This window comes from Danio aesculapii, chromosome 13, assembly GCF_903798145.1.
Source record: "Danio aesculapii chromosome 13, fDanAes4.1, whole genome shotgun sequence".
Lineage (NCBI taxonomy): Eukaryota > Metazoa > Chordata > Actinopteri > Cypriniformes > Danionidae > Danio > Danio aesculapii.
In genome coordinates, this window is record NC_079447.1 from 9,586,833 (window position 1) to 9,608,633 (window position 21,801).

The following is a 21,801-nucleotide window of genomic DNA, read 5'->3' on the forward strand; positions in this document are numbered from 1 at the left end:
CTGGGCTATAGTTTGTATTTATGTTTGTACTTTTATTTTAGTTTGTCTGGAGTAAAATCAGTTTTCAATTTTTTTTTAAACACGTTAAGGTCAATATTATTAGCCCTAAGGATTTATTTATTTATTTATTTGGCTACAGAACAAACCACTGCTATTCAATAACTTGCCTAGCTGACGAGCCTTTAAGCTAAATAATAGTATCTTGCAAAATAACTAGTAAAATATTACATCCTGTCATCATGGCACAGACAAAAGAAATCCGTTATTAGAAATTAATTATTAAAAATTATTATGTTTAAAACGTGTTTAACCCATTAAACACAAAAAAGAACATTTTCCAGGAGGAATAATAACAGCCGACAAATCTGCAGCAACTGCGTGATGCTCTTGTGTCAATATGGACCAAAATCTCTTAGGAATATTTCTAGTACATTGTTGAATCTATGCGATGAAGGATTAAGGCAGTTCTGAAGGCAAAAGGGGGTCCAACCCGGTACTAGTAAAGTGTACTTAATAAAATGGCCAGTGAGTGTATACTTAATGAGTAATCCAACAAAGCCTCATTGGGAAAATGTGCCCAGGGATAAATTTTTGAGAACCAAGAAATGCTTGATCATAGGTACATATGTCTGCATTTTGTGCAACAAGGGCAGTACTTATTGTACCTCTGTATGGATGGCTTTTTCAGCCTGACTGGTTTGCACGGTAGCTCACCATGAACTGTATTACACTTGGGACCCGGAGTGGAGCAGGCCAACGTTCAAGTCCGGTGAAGGATGGTTCCAATAAAAATGAAACCTAAAAATAAGATTGGTGATGTCATGGTAGAAGCACACGGCCCTAAAGCTTTTCTCTTCTAACTTGCTATTGAAAATACTATCGGTTGGGTTTAGGGAAGGGGAATTACCCTAACTTGCCTAATTAACCTATTTAAGCCTTTAAATTGCACTTTAAGCTGAAAAATACCGTTGTCTTGAAAAATATCTAGTCAAATATTATTTACTGTCATCATGGCAAAGATAAAAGAAATTAGCTATTATAAATGAGTTATTAAATCTATTATGTTTAGAAATGTGTTTAACCCATTAAGCAACACAAAAAAGTACATTTCACAGGAGCGATAATTGTTTTCCAATACATTTTTTTGTGATGCAAAACTGAATTTTCAGCATCATTAGTTTCAGAGTCACTTTCTTCATAAATCAATCTAATTTGCTGATTTAAAAACAGTTATCGATGATAAAAGCTGTTTAATATCTGATACATTAATATATTATACATTTAGTTCAAGGTTATTGGTTGAATTTCTGTTCAAAATGATCACTCATTTAATATAGCAATATATTGTGACGTTATACAATTTACAGCCACTTTTGATCAATTGAATTAATCCCTGCTATATGAAAAAGTATATACGAATTGCTGTAGGTGACACTGCCAAAAAGATGAATCCACTCCATGTGTAGCCTCTTTCCCCGGTTGGCTTGGATTATTTATTTTACCATCTGTTTCATTGTTTACGCAGGATCAACAGTTTGGCATCCAAGCTGTAAACATTCACCTAGAGGCGAAGAGAGACAACGGGTAAGGCCATTTCCTTGTCATTTTTTTATACATGTTGTTTACATGTGTGTCCTGTGTTGTTTCTGTATCTGTATGTTCTTCTCTGCTAAAATCTCAGTGTTAGCTTTGATAAAGTTGTATGGGCAATACAGCTATAGACTATTGGGCTGGAATCGAAATCGCCAACCATATCCTTGAATAGTGCACTGTTTGAGGGAGCAGCCAGGAAGTGCATTCAATCAATTCCACAATGCACCCAATAATGAGTGTACAACTAATGTACACTAAGCGGCCACTTTATTGGGTACACCTGCTCGTTAACGCAAATTTCTAATCAGCCAATCACATGGCAGCAGCTCAATGCATTTAGGCATGTAGACATGGTCAAAACGATCTGCTGCAGTTCAAACCAAGCATCAGAAAGGGGAAGAAAGGTGATTTAGGGGACTTAGAACGTGGCATGGTTGTGATGGTCTAAGTATTTCAGAAACTGCTGATCTACTGGGATTTTCATGCACAACCATCTCTAGGGTTTATAGAGAATGGTCTGAAAAAGAGAAAATATCCAGTGAGTGGCAATTCTGTGGGCGCAAATGTCTTGTTGATGCCAGAGGTCACAGGAGAATGGCCAGACTGGTGTGAGCTGACAGAAAGGCAAACTCAAATAACCACTCGTTACAATCGAGGTATTGAGCAGAGCATCTCTGAACACACAACATGTCTAACCTTGAGGCTGATGGACTACAGCAGCAGAAGACCACACTGGGTGCCACTCCTGTCAGCTAAGAACAGGAAACTGAGGCTAAAATTCACACAAATTCACCAATATTGGACAATAGAAGATTGGAAAAATGTTGCCTGGTCTGATGATATTCGATTTCTGCTGCGACATTCAGATGGTAGGGTCAGAATTTGGCACCAACAACATGAAAGCATTGATCCATCCTGCCTTGTATCAATGGTTCAGGCTGGTGGTGGTGGTGTAATGGTGTGGGGGATATTTTCTTGGCCCATTAGTACCAATTGAGCATCGTGTCAACACCACAGCCTACCTGAGTATTGTTGCTGACCATGTCCATCCCTTTATGACCACAGTGTACCCATCTTCTGATGACTACTTCCAACAGGATAACGCGCCATGTCATAAAGCGTGAATCATCTCAGACTGGTTTCTTGAACATGACAATGCCTTCACTGTACTCAAACGGCTTCCACAGTCACCAAAACTCAATTCAATAGAGCACCTTTTGGGATGTGGTGGAACGGGAGATTTGCATCATGGATGTGCAGCCAACAAATCTGCAGCAACTGCATGATACTATCATGTCAAAATGGACCAAAATCTCTGAGGAATATTTCTAGTACCTTGTTAAATCTATGCCACAAAAGGATTAAGGCAGTTCTGAAGGCAAAAGGGGTACAACCCGGTTACTAGTAAGGTGTACTTAATAAAATGGCCAGTAAGTGTATACTTAATGAGTAATCCAACACAGCCTCACTGGGAAAATGGGCCCAGGGATACATTTTTGAGAACTAAGAAATGCGAGCTTAAAGGTACATATGTCAGCATTTTGTGCTACGGGGCAGTACTTATTGTACCTCTGTATGGATGGCTTTTTCAGCCTGACTGGTTTGCACGGTAGCTCACCATGAAATGTATTACACTTGGGACCCGGAGTGGAGCAGGCCAATGTTCAAGTACGGTGAAGAATAGTTCCAGGAAAAAAGAAACCTAAAAATAAGCCCAGTGGTGTCATGGTAGAAGCACACGGCCCTATGGCTTTTCTCTTCTAGCTTGCTATTGAAAATACTATCGGTTGGGTTTAGGGAAGGGGAATTACCCTAACTTGCCTAATTAACCTATTTAAGCCTTTAAATTGCACTTTAAGCTGAAAAATACCGTTGTCTTGAAAAATATCTAGTAAAATATTATTTACTGTCATCATGGCAAAGATAAAAGAAATTATTATAAATAATTATAAATGAGTTATTAAAACTATTATATTTACAAATGTGTTAAAAAAATTTTCATTCTTTTAAAGAGAAATTGGGGAAAAAATATATAAAGGTGGGCTAATGATTAAGGAGGGCTAATAATTTAACTGCAGGTGTCTTGTATGGTGTCCAACCAAACCCCTGTGTCTTCCTCCACAGCTATTGCCTGCATCTCTAGCTCTGCTCAGCAAAACAGAAAGGCAGGTACTGTACTCGCTGTTAGCTGTGCCATGGCATCGCATGACCATGTGCTGCCCCTTGGAGGCACTGCAGAGCTCAGACCGCCTGCTATCAGTACTTGCCATAAAACCATCATTAACATCTGGTTTATCCCATCTCATAGATGCTGATGCTTCTGAACAGATAGCATACCCTAAAGGATGCTTTTCTGCTTCGTTTTTGTGCTACATTTGTACCAAATAGGCTTCAAATCAAACCCGGCAGCTGTAATCACCCATGGTGCAAAATGAAACACATTTACATTATGATCCCAAGAAGCATTTCCCGCCACTGGAAACATTTATGAATCTCATTCATTGTGTACAAAGCAAAATGAATGATTTAATTTGCTTTATAGGATTGTTACAATGGTTATTTTATCCAGGGGTGTGTGATATGGGCAAAAAATACATCTCAGTATTTTGTGTCTGGTGTTGGTTTGGACTGTAATGGATAAAATATGACCCTACCCAGCAGGCACACAACATTATAAGACGTTAATATTAGGTTAGATTTAGGTCATGACGTCAGGTGACCAAAATTCAATGTCTAGCCAGCATCTAAGGACGTTATTTTGACGTGCAATAACAACGTCAAATTACATTGATATTTGGTTGATTTTAGGTTGTGTTGGAAAGTGACCAAAATCCAACGTCTGATAGATGTCATAGTGGTAACGGCCACACAATGTCAAGGTTTAACATGATTACGCGTTGATATTTGGCTGATTTTAGGTTGATTTTACGTTTTACATTAGACATTGACGTTGGCCTGATGTTGGGTTCTGACGTCAGCCCAATTTTCATTTCCAAACAAAATCCAACGTTCCCACGACGTTGGGGTACAACGTCAATATGACATCATGTTGACCTCCTGTGCCTGCAGGGTATATAAATATTTATTAGAATATAAATATGACACTAAAACTGCCGGTTGGTGGAGGATAATTCCTGTTTTAAGTGTCTTCACACAGTAATACCAAACACATCTCACAGCAATTCGCAACATTTTGATTTAGTGATTTAGTGTGAAATTCGTATTAATTTGTACAATCTCGTTCATATATTTTGATTTGCTCATCTCCTGACTCGAAAACGAGAGGTAGGATTGGGTTAGGGTTGAGTTTGGGGGAATGCCTCCTTTTACGAAACGTACGTTTTTTCATATTCGGATGAATTCATATGAGTTACACAATTTTCTTGTAATACAGTGTATTCAGCATATATGAGTACACCCCCCACAAATCTCCCATTTAAATTAATATTTTATATAGGATGCTTTACAATATTATATTTGTGCATATTATATTAGTCAGTACTGAAGCCAAATCTGGAGCTAATCTAACAAAATAATTGACAATAATGGTTCAAAAAGGTATATGTTATGGAAAAATATTAAATAAAAAAAAATAGCAAAAATAAAAAGAAACAAAAAATATATAACATTTTGTTGAAATGTTGTAGTTTGTAATTTCTTTTTTTGCAATATTTTGCATAAATTTAAATATGTTATCTTTCTATTTCTAAAGATTTTCTGTGACTAAAATATTACTTTAATAAACATAAAATCAATAAATCAAATTCAAATGCACCAATATATATTATCCATATACATCCAAACAGGGTGTACTTGTATATGCTGAGCACTGTACATGAAATAGTTATATTTCCTTGGTTGTCATTCCAATAAATTTCCATGAAATTACCAAAACTAATTTTTCGGTAAATTAAAAAATGTGCTTTTATTTCGGAAAATTGCCAGATTTTATTTAAGGGTCTGTTCACACATGATCTCTTCCTGGAAATTGCAATGTATGCATGTATTGCATGTATGTGCAAAAGGGGCTATTGAATTATTAATTTAAACTATTTGTTCAAAAAGCTTGATTCATTCATAAATCATGCTGTTATGAATGGATCACTGAATCATCAACTCACTCGATTCCTTTAAAACGAGTTCCTTCATTCAGTTTTCTCTACACACACAACAAAAGCAATACAGTGTGTAAAATGAACTGATGTATAAAATCAATATTACATTTGCTGTCACATTTACATGCTGGTGTTCATTGCATATCTCGATCATTTTTCTTCATCATTCATTAATACCTTTGGACTAAAGATGGGTTTTTTGCTCAAGTGACATGCTGTGTAATGTCAGGTTGTACATTATTAAAGTCTGCCTTAAATCAAAATTTACAATGTTATGTACAATTAATCCATAAAAGCTAATCCACTAACAAAAACAAACAAACAAACAAACAATGTGTGTTTTGGTCATCTTTAATCAAAATCTAACCATTATCTATCACTCTGCAATGCCAGTCCTTCTCCAATGATGTCAGTTTGATGGCTTGGGCAAAATATGCTTAGCCAATAGAATTAAAGATGAGAGGATGAGCACAAAAATAAAGCCCCACCCCCTACTCAATATTCAGTTTCAATTGGAAATATATGATTATGCTAAATTAAAAATGATTTCAGTTACAGTAAATATCACACACCCCTTCTTTCACTTATTTACTTCTTTCCTTCATAATATATCATTATTTACAGGTCTGTTTTCTTAAGAAAAATCGTTTTTTTGAAGCTACAAAGGATGTGTTGGACTCTTTCTGGATTTGATCTGGATATCTTATCGTAAAGGCATAGCTCACAAAACAAATGAAAGTTTGAATATCTCTAACACAAAAGAAGATGTTTTAAAGAATGTTGGAATGCAGTAGCCATTGACTTCCATAGCAGAAATAGAAGAATACAATGAAAGTCAAAGGCTAACAGTTACTAACATTCTTTACAATGCCTTTTTCACAACAACCTGCAATTTAGGTGCAAAATAATGATTTTCTAGTCTTCTCTGCTGATGTTTTTCTTGATGATTATGTTGAATATTGGTTATTGGTCCTAAACCTGTGCTTGTTCCACAGCCGACACGCTCGTCGTCCGAGAGTATATGTTCCAGACCTGGTTCAAGCATACCTAGCTCACCGGGTCACACCATTTATGTAAGTACAGTACATCAGTTCATATATCTTACAGTAAATATGTGTACAGAAACATAGACATTTACATTAGGAATCATCATAGATTTTTTTTATATATAATATTAGTATAATTATATAATATTAGGTTAGAAATAATGACAAATGCTTAAAATAACACACATACACACCACTGTTTAAAGATTTGATCTGTTTTTATAAGAAAATTTATGTTTGTTCAGCAAAGATGCATTAATGACACAGAAAAATATATATATATATATATAATTTAAATTGTGTTTTTTTGCACTTTCTAAAATGCTAAAAAAAATAAATAAATGAAAAAAACACCACATAATACATTTTTAAAAAGTACCAAATCAGCTGATTCCTGAAGGATGTGCCACTGAAGACCGTTCAGTCTTCAAAATTCAGCTTTGAATCACAGGAATAAATTACATTTTCAAATAAATTCAAACAAGTTTTGTGCAATTGTTATAATATTTCACAATATCAAACAAATGCCTTGGGGAGCAGAAGAATTTCCTTTCAAAAACACATCAAGCAACCAGTCAAAATTTGGAAACAACAGCTTGGAAATTGTGCTTTTCCAATTACTCAACCAGTGCCTAGATACTGTAACTATCATACATGTTTCTGAACTATACCATGTTATACACTAGCTTATGTGATATACTGGAATGTTTTAAAGAGCCCCTATTTTGGATTTTAAAAGGTCATATTTTGGGTTTGGGGGTCTCCAACATCATGCTGATGAGCGTGCAAGGTCAAAACACACTCATTCAATGTCTTATAATATGCATTTGTTTTTACCTAATTATCCCAGCGATGGGCAACACGGTGGCGCAGTAGGTAGTGTTGTCGCCTCACAGCAAGAAGGTTGCTGGTTCAAGCCTCGGCTGGATCAGTTGGCGTTTCTGTGTGGAGTTTGCATGTTCTCCCCGCATTCGTGTGGGTTTCCTCCGGGTGCTCCGGTTTCCACCGCAGTCCAAAGACATGTGGTACAGTTGAATTGGGTAGGCTAAATTGTCCATAGTTTATGAGTGTGAATGAGTGTATATGGATGTTTCCCAGAGATGGGTTGCAGCTGGAAGGGCATCCGCTGCATAAAACATATGTTGGATAAGTTGGCGGTTCATTCTGCTGTGGTGACCCCAGACTAATAAAAGGACTAAGCCGAAAAGAAAATCAATGTATGAATGTATCCCAGCGACTCCCATATGATTCGTTCAGTGATTCATTTGTTCCCAAACCCCTCCTTAGCGCGAAGCTAATCTGCGCTGATTGGTCCGATGACCCAGTCTATTGCGATTGCGATTGGTCGACTGCATTCAGCACGAGACAGAGAGAAATGCCTACCACGGCTAAAGTATGAAGTAGCAGAAAGTATGTGAGAGTCCAATGCAGGAATGCACTAAAGCAAGGCAGCTAAACACCAGCATATTGCTCTACTCTTAATCCTAACCCCAAGTAATAACAACGACACACATTCAGTATTAATCCACACAGTGGCAAAAACGGAACTATTTTGAAAATGGACTGCGCTGCACATCTATGATCAGCTGATGGTGGCTATAGCAAAGGCAAACAGCAGAGGATCGCAAGTTCAGAAACACATTTCAATCGGTAAAAGAAGAAGCACGCGTCACATTTTTAACGTAGTTTTGGACGTGATATGTGAACAGCCCCATACAGATTTAACCTGAGAGATACAGTGCAAGCACTGATCTATAATAGATACAGGATTACAAGCAGAGCGAGGTGATTATAACTTATAACACACAATTAAACACATATTTTGCAAACTACACAAAATGAGGCAACAATTTAAATTACACTTACATGTTATGATCCAGAGGAAGAAGAAACTGGTCCATCTGAACTGTAACAGTTACTGACAAAGTCCCTGTCAAAGTCTGACAAAGTCCTATACATAATAGTCTCTGCTGCTTCTTCAAAAACAAATGGCCGACAAATCCCTCGTTGCAAAATGACAGGCACAAACACAGCACACGGTTGGCTATACTGTGGTGTTGTTGTGAAAATGAACTTTAACCCTTTATTCCCCGTAGCTGAACCTCCATCTGTCAGTGATCGTCATCTTTGAGTCATGATCAGTCCCGCGCCTCCTCTAGTGTCTGAAGTGAAAGCGCGTTCACATTTTACCAGAACTGGAACTACATATTAGTGATGTACCGTGTCAACGTCGATGCGATCAATCAAAAGATCCAAACTCAACTCGATTCGTTTATTTGACTCTGGGTCTACTATTTCGCTAAAGAATCAATCGTTTTAAACACTGCACTTTCAGATTTAAACCTCAGCTGATGTTTTCACTCACTTAGAGCTGTGTTACACACTGCATGAAAGCTCATTTTCAAAAAACCATAATAGGGGCACTTTAAAAAAGATAGTAGTCCCGATAGACAACTCTTTCCTGTCATTGTGAATCCTGACAGCGGTGATGAAGTCTAAATAAAATCAAACCAAGGATTGTACCAATGTTCCTGTAACACACACAAGCTCAATTGGCTTTTTGCACTTCTTCTTTTGCCTATCAGCTGTATACTGTATATTAGAGGTTATTTCTAAACACTGAAATTTCCACTGCTGTCATGTAGAAATGTCCTTGTGACCCCCTGTCTGTGTCCTTCTAGGCAAAAGTAGACAATGAGATCCTTGATTACAGGGATTTAGCAGCCATTCCTAAGGTCAAAGCCATTTATGACATTGAGCGTCCAGATCTAATCAACTATGAGCCACTTTACACCACATCCCTGGATGAGTCCGAGGAGAGAGAGAGTGTGGCAGAGGTAAAAACAACAAAATAAATCAAACACAAGCACCATTCCAAACCCTAGTCTACCTTCTATCTAGACAGCATTATAGGTGCCAGTTACCAAACTGTATGGGAATAACTTGTAGGCATGTAGAGGTTAAATGCATAGTAAAATGTTTTCGACTTGTATAAAAATGATATTTATTCACTTACATTTCATATTCACCTGGACGTTATTATCCGGACACAACAACTTTTTCTATTGACAGCTTCAGAGCTCCAGGAGAGAGTCTTCACCCATGCCTGATGACAGAGTAAGTCAGTCACGTTCACACATTGATCGTTTCCATGTGTTTGGTGTTGTCTCAAATATCACAGTGGATGCAAACTATAGGAGGAGAAAAGAACATCTACACCTAACCCTCACAGTGACATCACTTCCTTTATTCAGGGCTTGTGTCTGAATGCATGGCTGTGTTCCATTCTACTTTTATATACACTCTTGCAAACATCTCTTCCTTGTTTCCTCGGGAGAATCCCCAAAGCCATTTTGAAGTGCGTTCCACTTCATCAAGTGAATGATGGAAGCTTACATGGACATAATCTCAATCCCTTGATTTTGACTGTCTGCTTCATGTGTCCACTCCAGTGCCTATATGTCCCAGTCGTCACAACAGTGTAGTTTATAATTGCTCAATGGTATAGGGCATTCCATTTAAATCTATTAAGATGTTCCACCAGTAGTGGACACTTTTGTATTGAAATCAATGATGAATTCCCAAGGGAACGAGACAGGGGGACGGTCTGAGTGTCTGAGTGTGCATGTGAAAGTTTGCAGCCAGACACTACTGACTAGCAGTGTTGCAGTGTTGAGGTAGATTGTAGCGGTTTTATGGTTCAGACTGGTTCTCAACAGTGCCCCCTTGTGGCCACTATTTAGTCACATTCATTTGACTTTTTATAGTCCTGTTATTTATAATACTATTACAGTCATGTTGTTTTCAGTGGTGTCTCATTATATTATCAGTACTGTTATAATGTTTTAATATTGTACTGTTTCAATTTTTATTGGTGTTAAATTAACTAAATTACTTAGTTAAATTACTATACATTTAGGCTATCTTATGCTACCATGCAAAATACTGAATTTATTGCTTGAGGAAATATTAGCCCCCGTGTTTATTTTTTTCCCCAATTTAGGTTTGATGGAGAGAAGATTTATTCAACACATTTCTAAACATAATAGTTTTTATAACTCATCTCTAATAACTGATTTATTTTATCTTTGCCATGATGACAGTAAATAATATTTGACTAGATATTTTTCAACACACTTCTATACAGCTTAAAGTGACATTCAAAGGCTTAACTAGGTTAATTAGGTTAACTAGGCAGGTTAGCGTAATTAGGCAATTTATTGTATATCGATGGTTTGTTCTGTGGACTATCTAAACAATATATAGCTTAAAGTGGCTAATAATTTTGACCTTAAATGGTTTTTAAAAAATGTAAAACTGCTTTTATTCTAGTTGAAATAAAACAAATAAGAAAAAAAAAATTATCAGAAATACTGTGAAAATTTCCTTGCTCTGTTAAACATCATTTTGGAAATAATTAAAAAAGAAAAAAAAAATATATAGCATGAAAACTATTCTCTGTGAAAAACATTAGGTAAATATACATTTTTTATATTTTTATTAGAAATTTGGTAGAAATGTTTTCAGACCTTTTCTCAAACCCATAAGTAATGTTTAAAGATACCTTTATACAGTTAAAGTCAGAATTATTATCCCCCCTTTGATTTTTCTTTTTCTTTTTTAAATATTTCCCAAATGATGTTTAACAGAGCAAGGAAATTTTCACAGTGTGTCTGATAATATTTTTTCTTCTGGAGAAAGTCTTATTTGTTTTATTTCGGCTAGAATAAAAGCAGTTTTAATAATAAAAAAAATACATTTTAAGGTCAAAATTATTAGCCCCTTTAAGCTATATATTTTTTCGATAGTCTACAGAACAAACCATTATTGTACAATAACTTTCCTAATTACCCTAACCTGCCTAGTTACCCTAATTAACCTAGTTAAGCCTTTAAAAGTCACTTTAAGCTGTATAGAAGTGTCTTGAAAAATATCTAGTCAAATATTATTTACTGTGATCATGGCAAAGATAAAATAAATCAGTTATTATAAATGAGTTATTAAAACTATTATGTTTATAAATGTGTTGAAGAAATTTTCTCTCCTTTAAACAGAAATTGGGGAAAAAATAAACAAGCGGGCTAAAAATTCAGGAGGGCTAATAATTCAGACGTCAACTGTATATTTTTTCGTGTTGTTTCAGACCAGATCACCCACACCGTCTGCTGAAGTAAGTTAAATTTATAGTTTTATTTTGCATTTAAACATAAAGGTATTGCATAATATTAATGGTATTTTAGCTTCTTTTATAAAATGGAAGAGAAATGCCAAGTATTCCAGAATCGATTCATATCAGAAATAATTTATCATCTCTAGTTTTGAGTTGTGGATGTTATTAATTTTGTATTTAATGTAATTGTTTTGTGTGTTTTTTTTTTTTGCAGGGTTACTATGACATGAGAGAACGAATCCTCCACAGGTCGACGAGTCAAGGCTCCATTGGTTCACCCATTTACAGCCGCCACAATTACACGCCAACCCTGTCCCGCTCACCACAACATTTCCACAGACCCGGTAAGAAACCAGCACTGACTGTAATACTTCATCCAATCAGTGTTTCTTTTCCTTTCATGGATTATTTACAGTTATAATAGAATTTTTCTTATTTATTTATTTATTTATTTATTTTTATTGTTGTTGTTGTTGTTGAATTTAAAAAACCTGGTGTAAACTTTCTCTAAAACCAGGGCCAGGTAATAAATCAAATATTTCATGTTAAAATAGTAAATAGTGCTTGTTTGGATTTTTCTTTATATTACACAATTTTAACATGGTTTAGTATAATAGTGTAGTTTAGGTTGAGTTTTAAGCCTTTTTTGCTCACCAAAGCTGTATTTATTTAAAGCAAAAACAGTACTATGTGTGAAGTATTATCATAAATTAAAATGACAGTTTTCTTTGTCTTATATTTTTGAATGTCATTCATAAATTTATTTACATACATGATCCTAGGAATCATTCTAATATGCAGATGTCCTGCTTTAAATTTTTACATTAGTGATGGAAATAAACCTATAGAAATGTTGTCATTCAGAAGTTTGTTCAAAGTAAGATAATACTAATAGAAAATGTAATAATAATAATAATAATAATAATAATAACGAATCATAACAATAAAAAGTAGTGTCTTTATTACGCAAAGACAAAGCAATCTTTTAGTTTTTTTTACTTTCAACCACTAGTGCAGATGAAAGTAAATGTTGTTATTTATTTATTTATTTATTTATTTAGTTAGTTAGTTAGTTAGTTAGTTAGTTAGTTAGTTAGTTAGTTAGTTATTTTAAAAGCCAATACATGTGCACCTACATTTACTTAATCATTAATTTCTTAAATCCTGTATTTTATTCTCAAATTTGCTCACAGTTGGCCCAAACTCAAAACATTGGCCCAACTCAAATAGGCTAAAAGTTAGAGGTATCTTCCCTGTGGAATATGGAGTTATGTATTAGATCCATGCAGCTGTAATCTGAGCTCTTCTGCTTTAACTGATGATGGTGTTTGTGATTGGAGGCACTGAGCCGTCCAGCGGCAGGAGTTCTCCAGGCTCCAGCACTCCTCCTCTCCTTCTGACTCCTAAACATTTCCACCTGCCAGGTACTGTCGGAGTCTCCCAGCGGCCGCTGTGTGTCTCACCACAACATTTCCACAGACCCGGTAAGAAACCAGCACTGACTGTAATACTTCATCCAATCAGTGTTTCTTTTCCTTTCATGGATTATTTACAGTTATAATAGAATTTTTCTTATTTATTTATTTATTTATTTATTTTTATTGTTGTTGTTGTTGTTGAATTTAAAAAACCTGGTGTAAACTTTCTCTAAAACCAGGGCCAGGTAATAAATCAAATATTTCATGTTAAAATAGTAAATAGTGCTTGTTTGGATTTTTCTTTATATTACACAATTTTAACATGGTTTAGTATAATAGTGTAGTTTAGGTTGAGTTTTAAGCCTTTTTTGCTCACCAAAGCTGTATTTATTTAAAGCAAAAACAGTACTATGTGTGAAGTATTATCATAAATTAAAATGACAGTTTTCTTTGTCTTATATTTTTGAATGTCATTCATAAATTTATTTACATACATGATCCTAGGAATCATTCTAATATGCAGATGTCCTGCTTTAAATTTTTACATTAGTGATGGAAATAAACCTATAGAAATGTTGTCATTCAGAAGTTTGTTCAAAGTAAGATAATACTAATAGAAAATGTAATAATAATAATAATAATAATAATAATAACGAATCATAACAATAAAAAGTAGTGTCTTTATTACGCAAAGACAAAGCAATCTTTTAGTTTTTTTTACTTTCAACCACTAGTGCAGATGAAAGTAAATGTTGTTATTTATTTATTTATTTATTTATTTAGTTAGTTAGTTAGTTAGTTAGTTAGTTAGTTAGTTAGTTAGTTATTTTAAAAGCCAATACATGTGCACCTACATTTACTTAATCATTAATTTCTTAAATCCTGTATTTTATTCTCAAATTTGCTCACAGTTGGCCCAAACTCAAAACATTGGCCCAACTCAAATAGGCTAAAAGTTAGAGGTATCTTCCCTGTGGAATATGGAGTTATGTATTAGATCCATGCAGCTGTAATCTGAGCTCTTCTGCTTTAACTGATGATGGTGTTTGTGATTGGAGGCACTGAGCCGTCCAGCGGCAGGAGTTCTCCAGGCTCCAGCACTCCTCCTCTCCTTCTGACTCCTAAACATTTCCACCTGCCAGGTACTGTCGGAGTCTCCCAGCGGCCGCTGTGTGTCAATCCCAGCATGCCCCGTGTCTAAATTTCACAATTCACTTTTTCTGTGTCTGGTTATGTCTCTGTCACAAAAGCCACAGCTCAGCCAGAAATGAAAAATCTGCACGAGGAACACACCACGCACGCTTTTTGTTCTGAAAATGTAAAGATTGTTTGTTATTTTGACAATCGGACTTCCTGATGTTGCTGTCAGCTTGAATGTTTGTATGTTTTTCAGTGCCATTTTGCCGTCTGTTTAAAGTCTGTGTGAATCGCAAGTTGCAGAGACTTTTATTTCAGTATGTTGATTAGGGGTGTCAAAATTAATTGTTTCTTCTGTGCACCGCGATGCAGACGCGGACAATTCGGTATCGGTTAAGTAACAATCATAACCGGTTATTATGTACTGTAGTCATTTATCTCATATGTCGCGAGGGAGGCAAGTGGGTATTTTACAACATTACAGGTGCCTACTACTTCAAAATTTCACTGTGTGTGTGTTTTCTGGAAAGTCTTTCACTGGCACTTAAAGCAGAAGCCCCTATTTCTCTGTGATTGAGGGAAAGAAAGTACTCCATTTCTCTCTCTTTCACTGTGGCCCATTTTACCTGCTGGCGAGACTTTTCCTCTCGGCTGCTGGCGTTACTTTTTCTCCCCTCTCTTTTCCTCTCGGCTGTATGTATGTATGCGGGAATAAATTTCTGAATAAAAGCAGTCGGTAACTCTGGTGTAATTTTAACAGGAGTGGGCGGTCTCACAATACCGCTCCCGAGCAAGGAAGTGCGCGTGGCATGTGTGTGTGTGAGTGCGCGTGTGTGTGCATGCGTGGATGTGTGTGTGTGTGTGTGTTTGTTTGGTGCTGTCTATGTTTGTGTATGTGTGTGAAAGAGAGACAGTGTGGTGCTGTGTGTCCACGTGTGTGTGTGTGTTTATACAGACAGCTTGTTATAGCCTCCCCCCAAAATACAACACTGTGTTAAGCATCGTCAATGCACCGTGATGCACCGAAATATCGAATTGAACTGACTCGATGGCATGATAATCGTAACCGAACCGAACCATGAGACCAGTATAGGTTCACACCTCTAATGTTAATGTACTTCCCATAGACATTATAATATAATGGTACGCTTCGGTCTGTTGCTCCGATTTGTCAACGCGGCCGCCATCTTTATTCAGTCATGAGTGTGCTATAACAGATGCAACCGAATGGCAGAGCTGCTGTTTTGTCAGATATAAAATACAATACCGCTTGTATTTATTAACTGATTATAATTGTATGGTGTGAAAAAACTCCAGTTACTTAGAAGAAGGCTCAAACTTGTCATGTATATTTTATGGTATAAAAACAGGGTTAAAAAATCATTCTCACCTGTGAAATGTAATTCCCAGAGACAAGTTTTACTGTGACAGCCCCAATAAGCAAATGATTAAGGTATTTTACTCGGTGTCTGTTAAGAGATATGCAACATATGCTCATTCTGAAAACGTAGCCCTATATACATTTTTGGAGATCGTGATTTATGTATCCAGAGGTACGTATTAGAGGATGACACGGGAGTGGATTTTCACTCCTGTCCCGTCCCACTCCCACAAAGAGAAGTCTTGTTCCGTCCCACTCCCAGACCAAAGTTTAAAAAATTATCCTGTCCCATCCCGCTCCTGGTAAAATGACTCCCAATCCCATCCCACTCCTGTTTAAAATAACTCCCGCTCCTGTATCACTCCCATATATATATATATATATATATATATATATATATATATATATATATATATATATATATATATATATATAGATAGATAGATAGATAGATAGATAGATAGATAGATAGATAGATAGATAGATAGATAGATAGATAGATAGATAGATAGATAGATAGATAGATAGATAGATAGATAGAGTAGATATGTTATCTCTTCATTTAGTCTTTAGGTAATACTTGCTCCCCATCCCGTTTTAGCTGCTAAGTTTCTAAATTTTCTGGAGATCAGCTACAGTAAATTAAAACAGTACATAGTTCACACCATGTCTGCAGTAGTTTAATAAACCCAAACAGCACATAAAGCTGCATTTTACTTATTAAATGAAAAGTTTTAAAATTAACATGTTAACAACTTTTATCCAATATGCTCTTGCATAATGAAAGAGAGAAATGCAGCATTCACAATTTAAGCATATTGATTAAACAAAAAAAACCTGGTCCCACTTTATATTAAGTGTCCTTAACTACTATGTACTTGCAACAAAAAAAAAAAAAAATACAATATACTTACTGTGTTCATAATGTATTTGAGAACACTTGTGGTGCTCTTGAGTTGGGATAGGAGTAGGGTTATGGACAGGTTTGGTGGTATGAGTAGGTTTAAGGGTGGGTTAAGGTGTAAGGGATGGTCAACAGTCTATTTACAAATGTAATTACAGAAGTTAATTACAGATGTAATTACATACAGGTATTGAATCAAGCATAAGTACACAGTAAATACATGTATTTACACAATAAGTACATTGTAATGAATCATTAATTTCTGTGTAAGTACATATTAGTTAAGGACACTTAATATAAAGTGGGACCAAAAACTCAAATTAGCAGAAACAAAAGTTATACACACATACATGCGCACACTGAAAAAAATATTCAAAGATGATTCCTTGGATTTGCTCAATTTTTTTACGTTGAGTAGTTGTAAACAGTTTATTGGGCTGAATTTAAACAAACAAATTAAGTTGAACATTATTAAATTTGATTTGTTTGTTTAAATTCAACACAAATAAATTGTTTGCAACAGTTTTGCATGCAACACTTTGCAAACAAACTTTTGCATCTGCTTATATGATTCAAATTATTAAATCAAATAATTAAATATATTAAACATTCAGTATGATTCAGGTTTTATAGAGAAAGTTAAGCACATGGAAAAGTTAACAGCAGATATTCCAGTCTTCGTTACTCACCACCATACATGCATGCTATAATTCTTTTCGTTTCAGTGCATTAAATTTAATTTACTCTGACTGAAAACACTAAACCTATGACGGTTGCGAGCAATTTTGTCAGTCAGACAAGACCGATGGAAATTTTTGCTTGATCAACGAAAAAATGCTTGGCTGATTCTTTCCTGAATTAGCAAGCATACGGCATGCTATCACCGTCACAGTTTTACTCTCATGAACTCCATTAATATTCCCAACTTTCCGACCAGTTCTGATAATTTAATGCACATGTCATTACCACTGACTATTTTCTCTGAATCATTTTTCGCCACATCAGTTTCTCCGCTGGTGTCCCTCCAGCACTGATGACTTCTGGGTCGTGTAGTTCTTTTTTAATTGCATTACATTGTAGGCATATTAAAAGAAAACTACAAATGGTGGTGCAATTTTTTTTTATCATCTTTCTATTGGTTGATTCCCGCTCCCGTTTACTCCCATTAATATTTAATCCTGTACCGTCCCAATCCAGTGATTAATAGCAAAAATGACTCCATCCCGCGGGAATCTTACGGGAATGCAGTGACCCGTGAGATTCCCGAAAAAATGTCATCCTCTAGAACGTATGGCTGCATTTTGCCTTTAAAACGAATGCCACGGGACGGTATGATGCTATTACTTTTTGCGCTTACCAGCTTCGTGTTGATGGCTTTCCCGCTGTTACCAGGTTGTCCAGTTAGCTCGCCATATACGTCGGCGGACTTGAGATGCAAAGCGGAGTTGACTGCAATGGTGGGGTTTGAGTTTGGCGAAAAACGGTTCCAGAAAGCGGGTAAGACAAAAACAGAAGGCAAAAAATAAAATAAACACGTAAATAACAGGATGAGAATGTGGTAAAAATAAGGCGAGGGCTTTTTCTGGATTGCTTTTTAAAACTGTCGCTTGGGTTTAGGGAAATGGGTGGGCGGGTCAATCGGTGCTTTGAAAACACTATTGATTGGGTTTAGTGAAGGAGGAAGGTGGGTCAGTCAATAAATCAGTCAGTCAGTCAGCAGCAGCCTCTAGTGGATTTATGTGAGCAGGCACATATGGCACTCACGAGAGTGTACACAAAAAGTGTACACAGCGGCCTCTGGTGGATTCACAAAAACTGTAAAAACAAAACTTAGCTCCTGGGATGTATTTGGTGCTTTCCAGAAATGTGTATAGTGGTATATTTTCAGAATGAGCCTGGCTTGAAGATATAACATCGATGCAAGGCTAACTGACCGAATTAAGATGATGGTGACGTTAACGTACCATCCAGCGGCTTATGAGGCATCTAGCTATCTATTATAATGTCTATGGTACTTCAAACTGAAACTGAATATTGAGTAGGGGGCTGGGTTTTCTTTTTGCGCATCATTTCCTCATAGCAAACTAACGGTAAGAAGGACGTGGCTAAGAATATTGTGGCTGAAACCCTCAAACACTCCAAACACAAAAGAAAAATGGTCAAAATTTAATTGAAGATAATAATTGAAGACTAATTAGTTGTTTACCTAAAAATTAACAATGTGCACTAGCAAAATAAATTTAAAATTTGATTTCACACAGACTTTAAAACCAAATATCTCTAAAAGAACTAAAATTAATCCATCGTATTTTTCCTTTTTTTTTTCAGATCAAGGAATGAACATCTACAGGAAGCCCCCGATCTACAAACAGCATGGTAAAGTCACAGTCAGAATCTTTGAGGTTTTGAAGTTTAACTTTTACATGGAATGTTTAGATGTTAGAATTGAACACACACCTGTTGGTTTATACCGTACTGTGCACTAAAGCAGTGTTGTCATATTACCAATTCGTTATATTGTTTCAGACGGTGTTAAAAAAAATAACAGGGACAAAATGAACACAAATTCCCATGATTGTGAACATGCAGATTTAAACTAAACTATTACAGCAACAAAATGTTGAATTTTGTAGCATTACATTTAGATTTCAGAGTTCATTTTGTGCATTTTCCCACTTAAAACCACTCACACACTTATTTAGATATGTCACCATTGAAAATGCTCTCGATTTGATAAATAAAAAATAAAATTAGAAATTAAATTAGAAATTAAAAAAGTAATTGGCACATTTTTACGGTAAAATTGAAATGCCATAGATTTGTCAAGTTTTGAAAAACCACACAAAAGCAAATGCACTGTAATTTTTTCTAATTTTAATAAAACGATTACAAATGAGCACCTTTGCTTGGAAATCACTGTTTTAAGTAATGCATTGTGCAGACTTTGTAAAATGTTTGCTTACATTTAGTACTTTATTGATTGCATTTAAATCACTACAGTTTTATTAATGCAAAAAATTAAAGTGCCCATATAATGCTATTTTAAACATTCCTAATTTCATTTTGGAGTATCACACTGTAGATTTACATCAGTCTGAAGGTTAAAAAAACACTTTCATTTTCTCATATTTGGAGCATTCGTTCTTTTCTCAGTTTCTGAAACGAGGTAGTGAAGAAAAGTTACTAACAATTCACACACCTTCAAGTTGTTTCAAACCTGTTTGAGTTTCTTTTTTCGGTTGAACACAAAAGAGGATATTTTGAAGAATATTAGAAAATGATAAACATTGGCAACCATAGTAGAAATACTATGGAAATCAATGGTTACCAGTTTCAAGCATTCTTCGGGAAAAAAGAAACTCAAACAAGTTTGTGACCAGCAGTGTTGGGTTTTCTGATTACATTACCAATTTATGTGAAAAGTAATCAGATTACTAATTGCTTTACTATGAAGTTACTTTTAAAACATATAAAATATACCTATAAAAATACTAAATATACTGCAGCTCTATCAGTTATTTAATATTCACTGAAAAACATTACAATGGGTTGATCACAGCAGCTTGACTTATTCAAAAGAGCTAAAGAGATAGTTCACCCAAAACTTAAAATTCTCTCATCATTCACTTGTTCAAAACCAGCTTTTTTTTTTTTTTAACACAAGAAGGACATGGAGAAAACTGGATACCTGTAACCACTGACATCCTTAGTATGAAAAAGCACTGCAGTGTTCAGTGTTTGTCTGAGGTAATTAGTCTACCGAAATGTGTGTATTCCTTACAAAGTATGAAGCTGATTGGTCAGTTCGTGCACTTGGGAAATGCTCCCAATATGTGCACACACACAAAAGTTACGATATGTGAACGGCCCCATAAGCAGCTACACTTCTCTTCACATTCAGAAGATACCTTCACTCCCGATCCTGCACAAAATCCAATTTAGCCTGTTTAGGCTGAATTGGGCTGCTGTGTTTCTGGGCGCCGGTGTCCTCATTGGTGAAGAGTATTGGCGTAGAATGCTTTCTGTTCAAATGCTTGAACAAGTTGCTGGTTGAGTTAAAAGCAGTGGAAAGTTCTTTAGAGACTGGACATAGACTGAATTTCACAACAATATTTTAGTTTTTACGCTCAATGAAATCAAAGTAATGTCTGTATTTCCACTTGAAGCAGCAGCTGCTCTCGACAGCAGCTATTTCAGCAATTTTCCAGCTATTTAAAAGTGCATGTATATTAACTGACGCTGCAGTGGAAAACTTGATTTAAAAGAAGTGTTTTTTTTTTCATCTAAATATTATATTTGTAATGTAACGCAATAACATTGACTTTAGTAACTGTAATCAAATTATTTACAGTTCATGTAAAATGTCATTCGTTACATTACTGCGTTCCTCAAAAATGTAATTAGATTACAGTAATGCGTTACTGTTGAACACGTTACACCCAGCTCTGGTGACAAGATAATGGCCCGATTTCACTGAGTGGTACAGTATGGTACGGTTCGGTTTGGTACGCTTTTATGGCCGTTTTCACTGTCAAAAAGCATACCGAACCGTACCGTACTACTTTTTCGGCACCGTTTCGAAAGGGTACCAAACACGAGAAAGGGTATCAAAAGGCGGAGCTAGACCAGCTGAACGCTATTGGTTTACAGAGATACCTCATTCGCTTACGCAACAAGCCAGAATGAAAACAAAAAACCTGCCATGTTTGAAATACACAGCCGAGAGATTACAGCGGAATTACATATACATATAATAACGAACCATGGTCGATCCGGGCTCAAACAAACCTTGTCATCGTCACAAAGCCAAAAAGAAGAGCAGATTTACCCTGTGCCCCTTCGTTTTTACAAGCCAGTCTGAAGAGCGAGCGGTTTTGCTTTCTTGTCTGCTTTTGCCGCGCGTCTATATCTGAAATAACAAACTTCTTGAGCTGATGATAATAACGTGCGCTTGATTATTGACGTGCTTTTGAAACCCGATCCTGTCAGAAGCTGACAAACGCGAGAGTGAAGCGTGAAAAAACAAAGAAGCCGGAA

At 35.8% G+C, this 21,801-nt stretch overlaps 1 protein-coding gene across 1 annotated transcript in view; it reads left to right on the plus strand.

The window, feature by feature from the left end:
- Positions 1-21,801, plus strand: part of ablim1a (actin binding LIM protein 1a) — a 110,324-nt gene that overhangs the window by 71,335 nt on the left and 17,188 nt on the right. Inside the window, exons 8-16 of the mRNA XM_056470693.1 lie at positions 1,526-1,584; positions 6,704-6,781; positions 9,436-9,591; positions 9,827-9,871; positions 11,898-11,924; positions 12,139-12,268; positions 13,349-13,408; positions 14,401-14,484; positions 19,093-19,140. Coding sequence (XP_056326668.1) covers positions 1,526-1,584; positions 6,704-6,781; positions 9,436-9,591; positions 9,827-9,871; positions 11,898-11,924; positions 12,139-12,268; positions 13,349-13,408; positions 14,401-14,484; positions 19,093-19,140 — 687 coding nt within the window. The remainder of the gene's footprint in view (positions 1-1,525; positions 1,585-6,703; positions 6,782-9,435; positions 9,592-9,826; positions 9,872-11,897; positions 11,925-12,138; positions 12,269-13,348; positions 13,409-14,400; positions 14,485-19,092; positions 19,141-21,801) is intronic.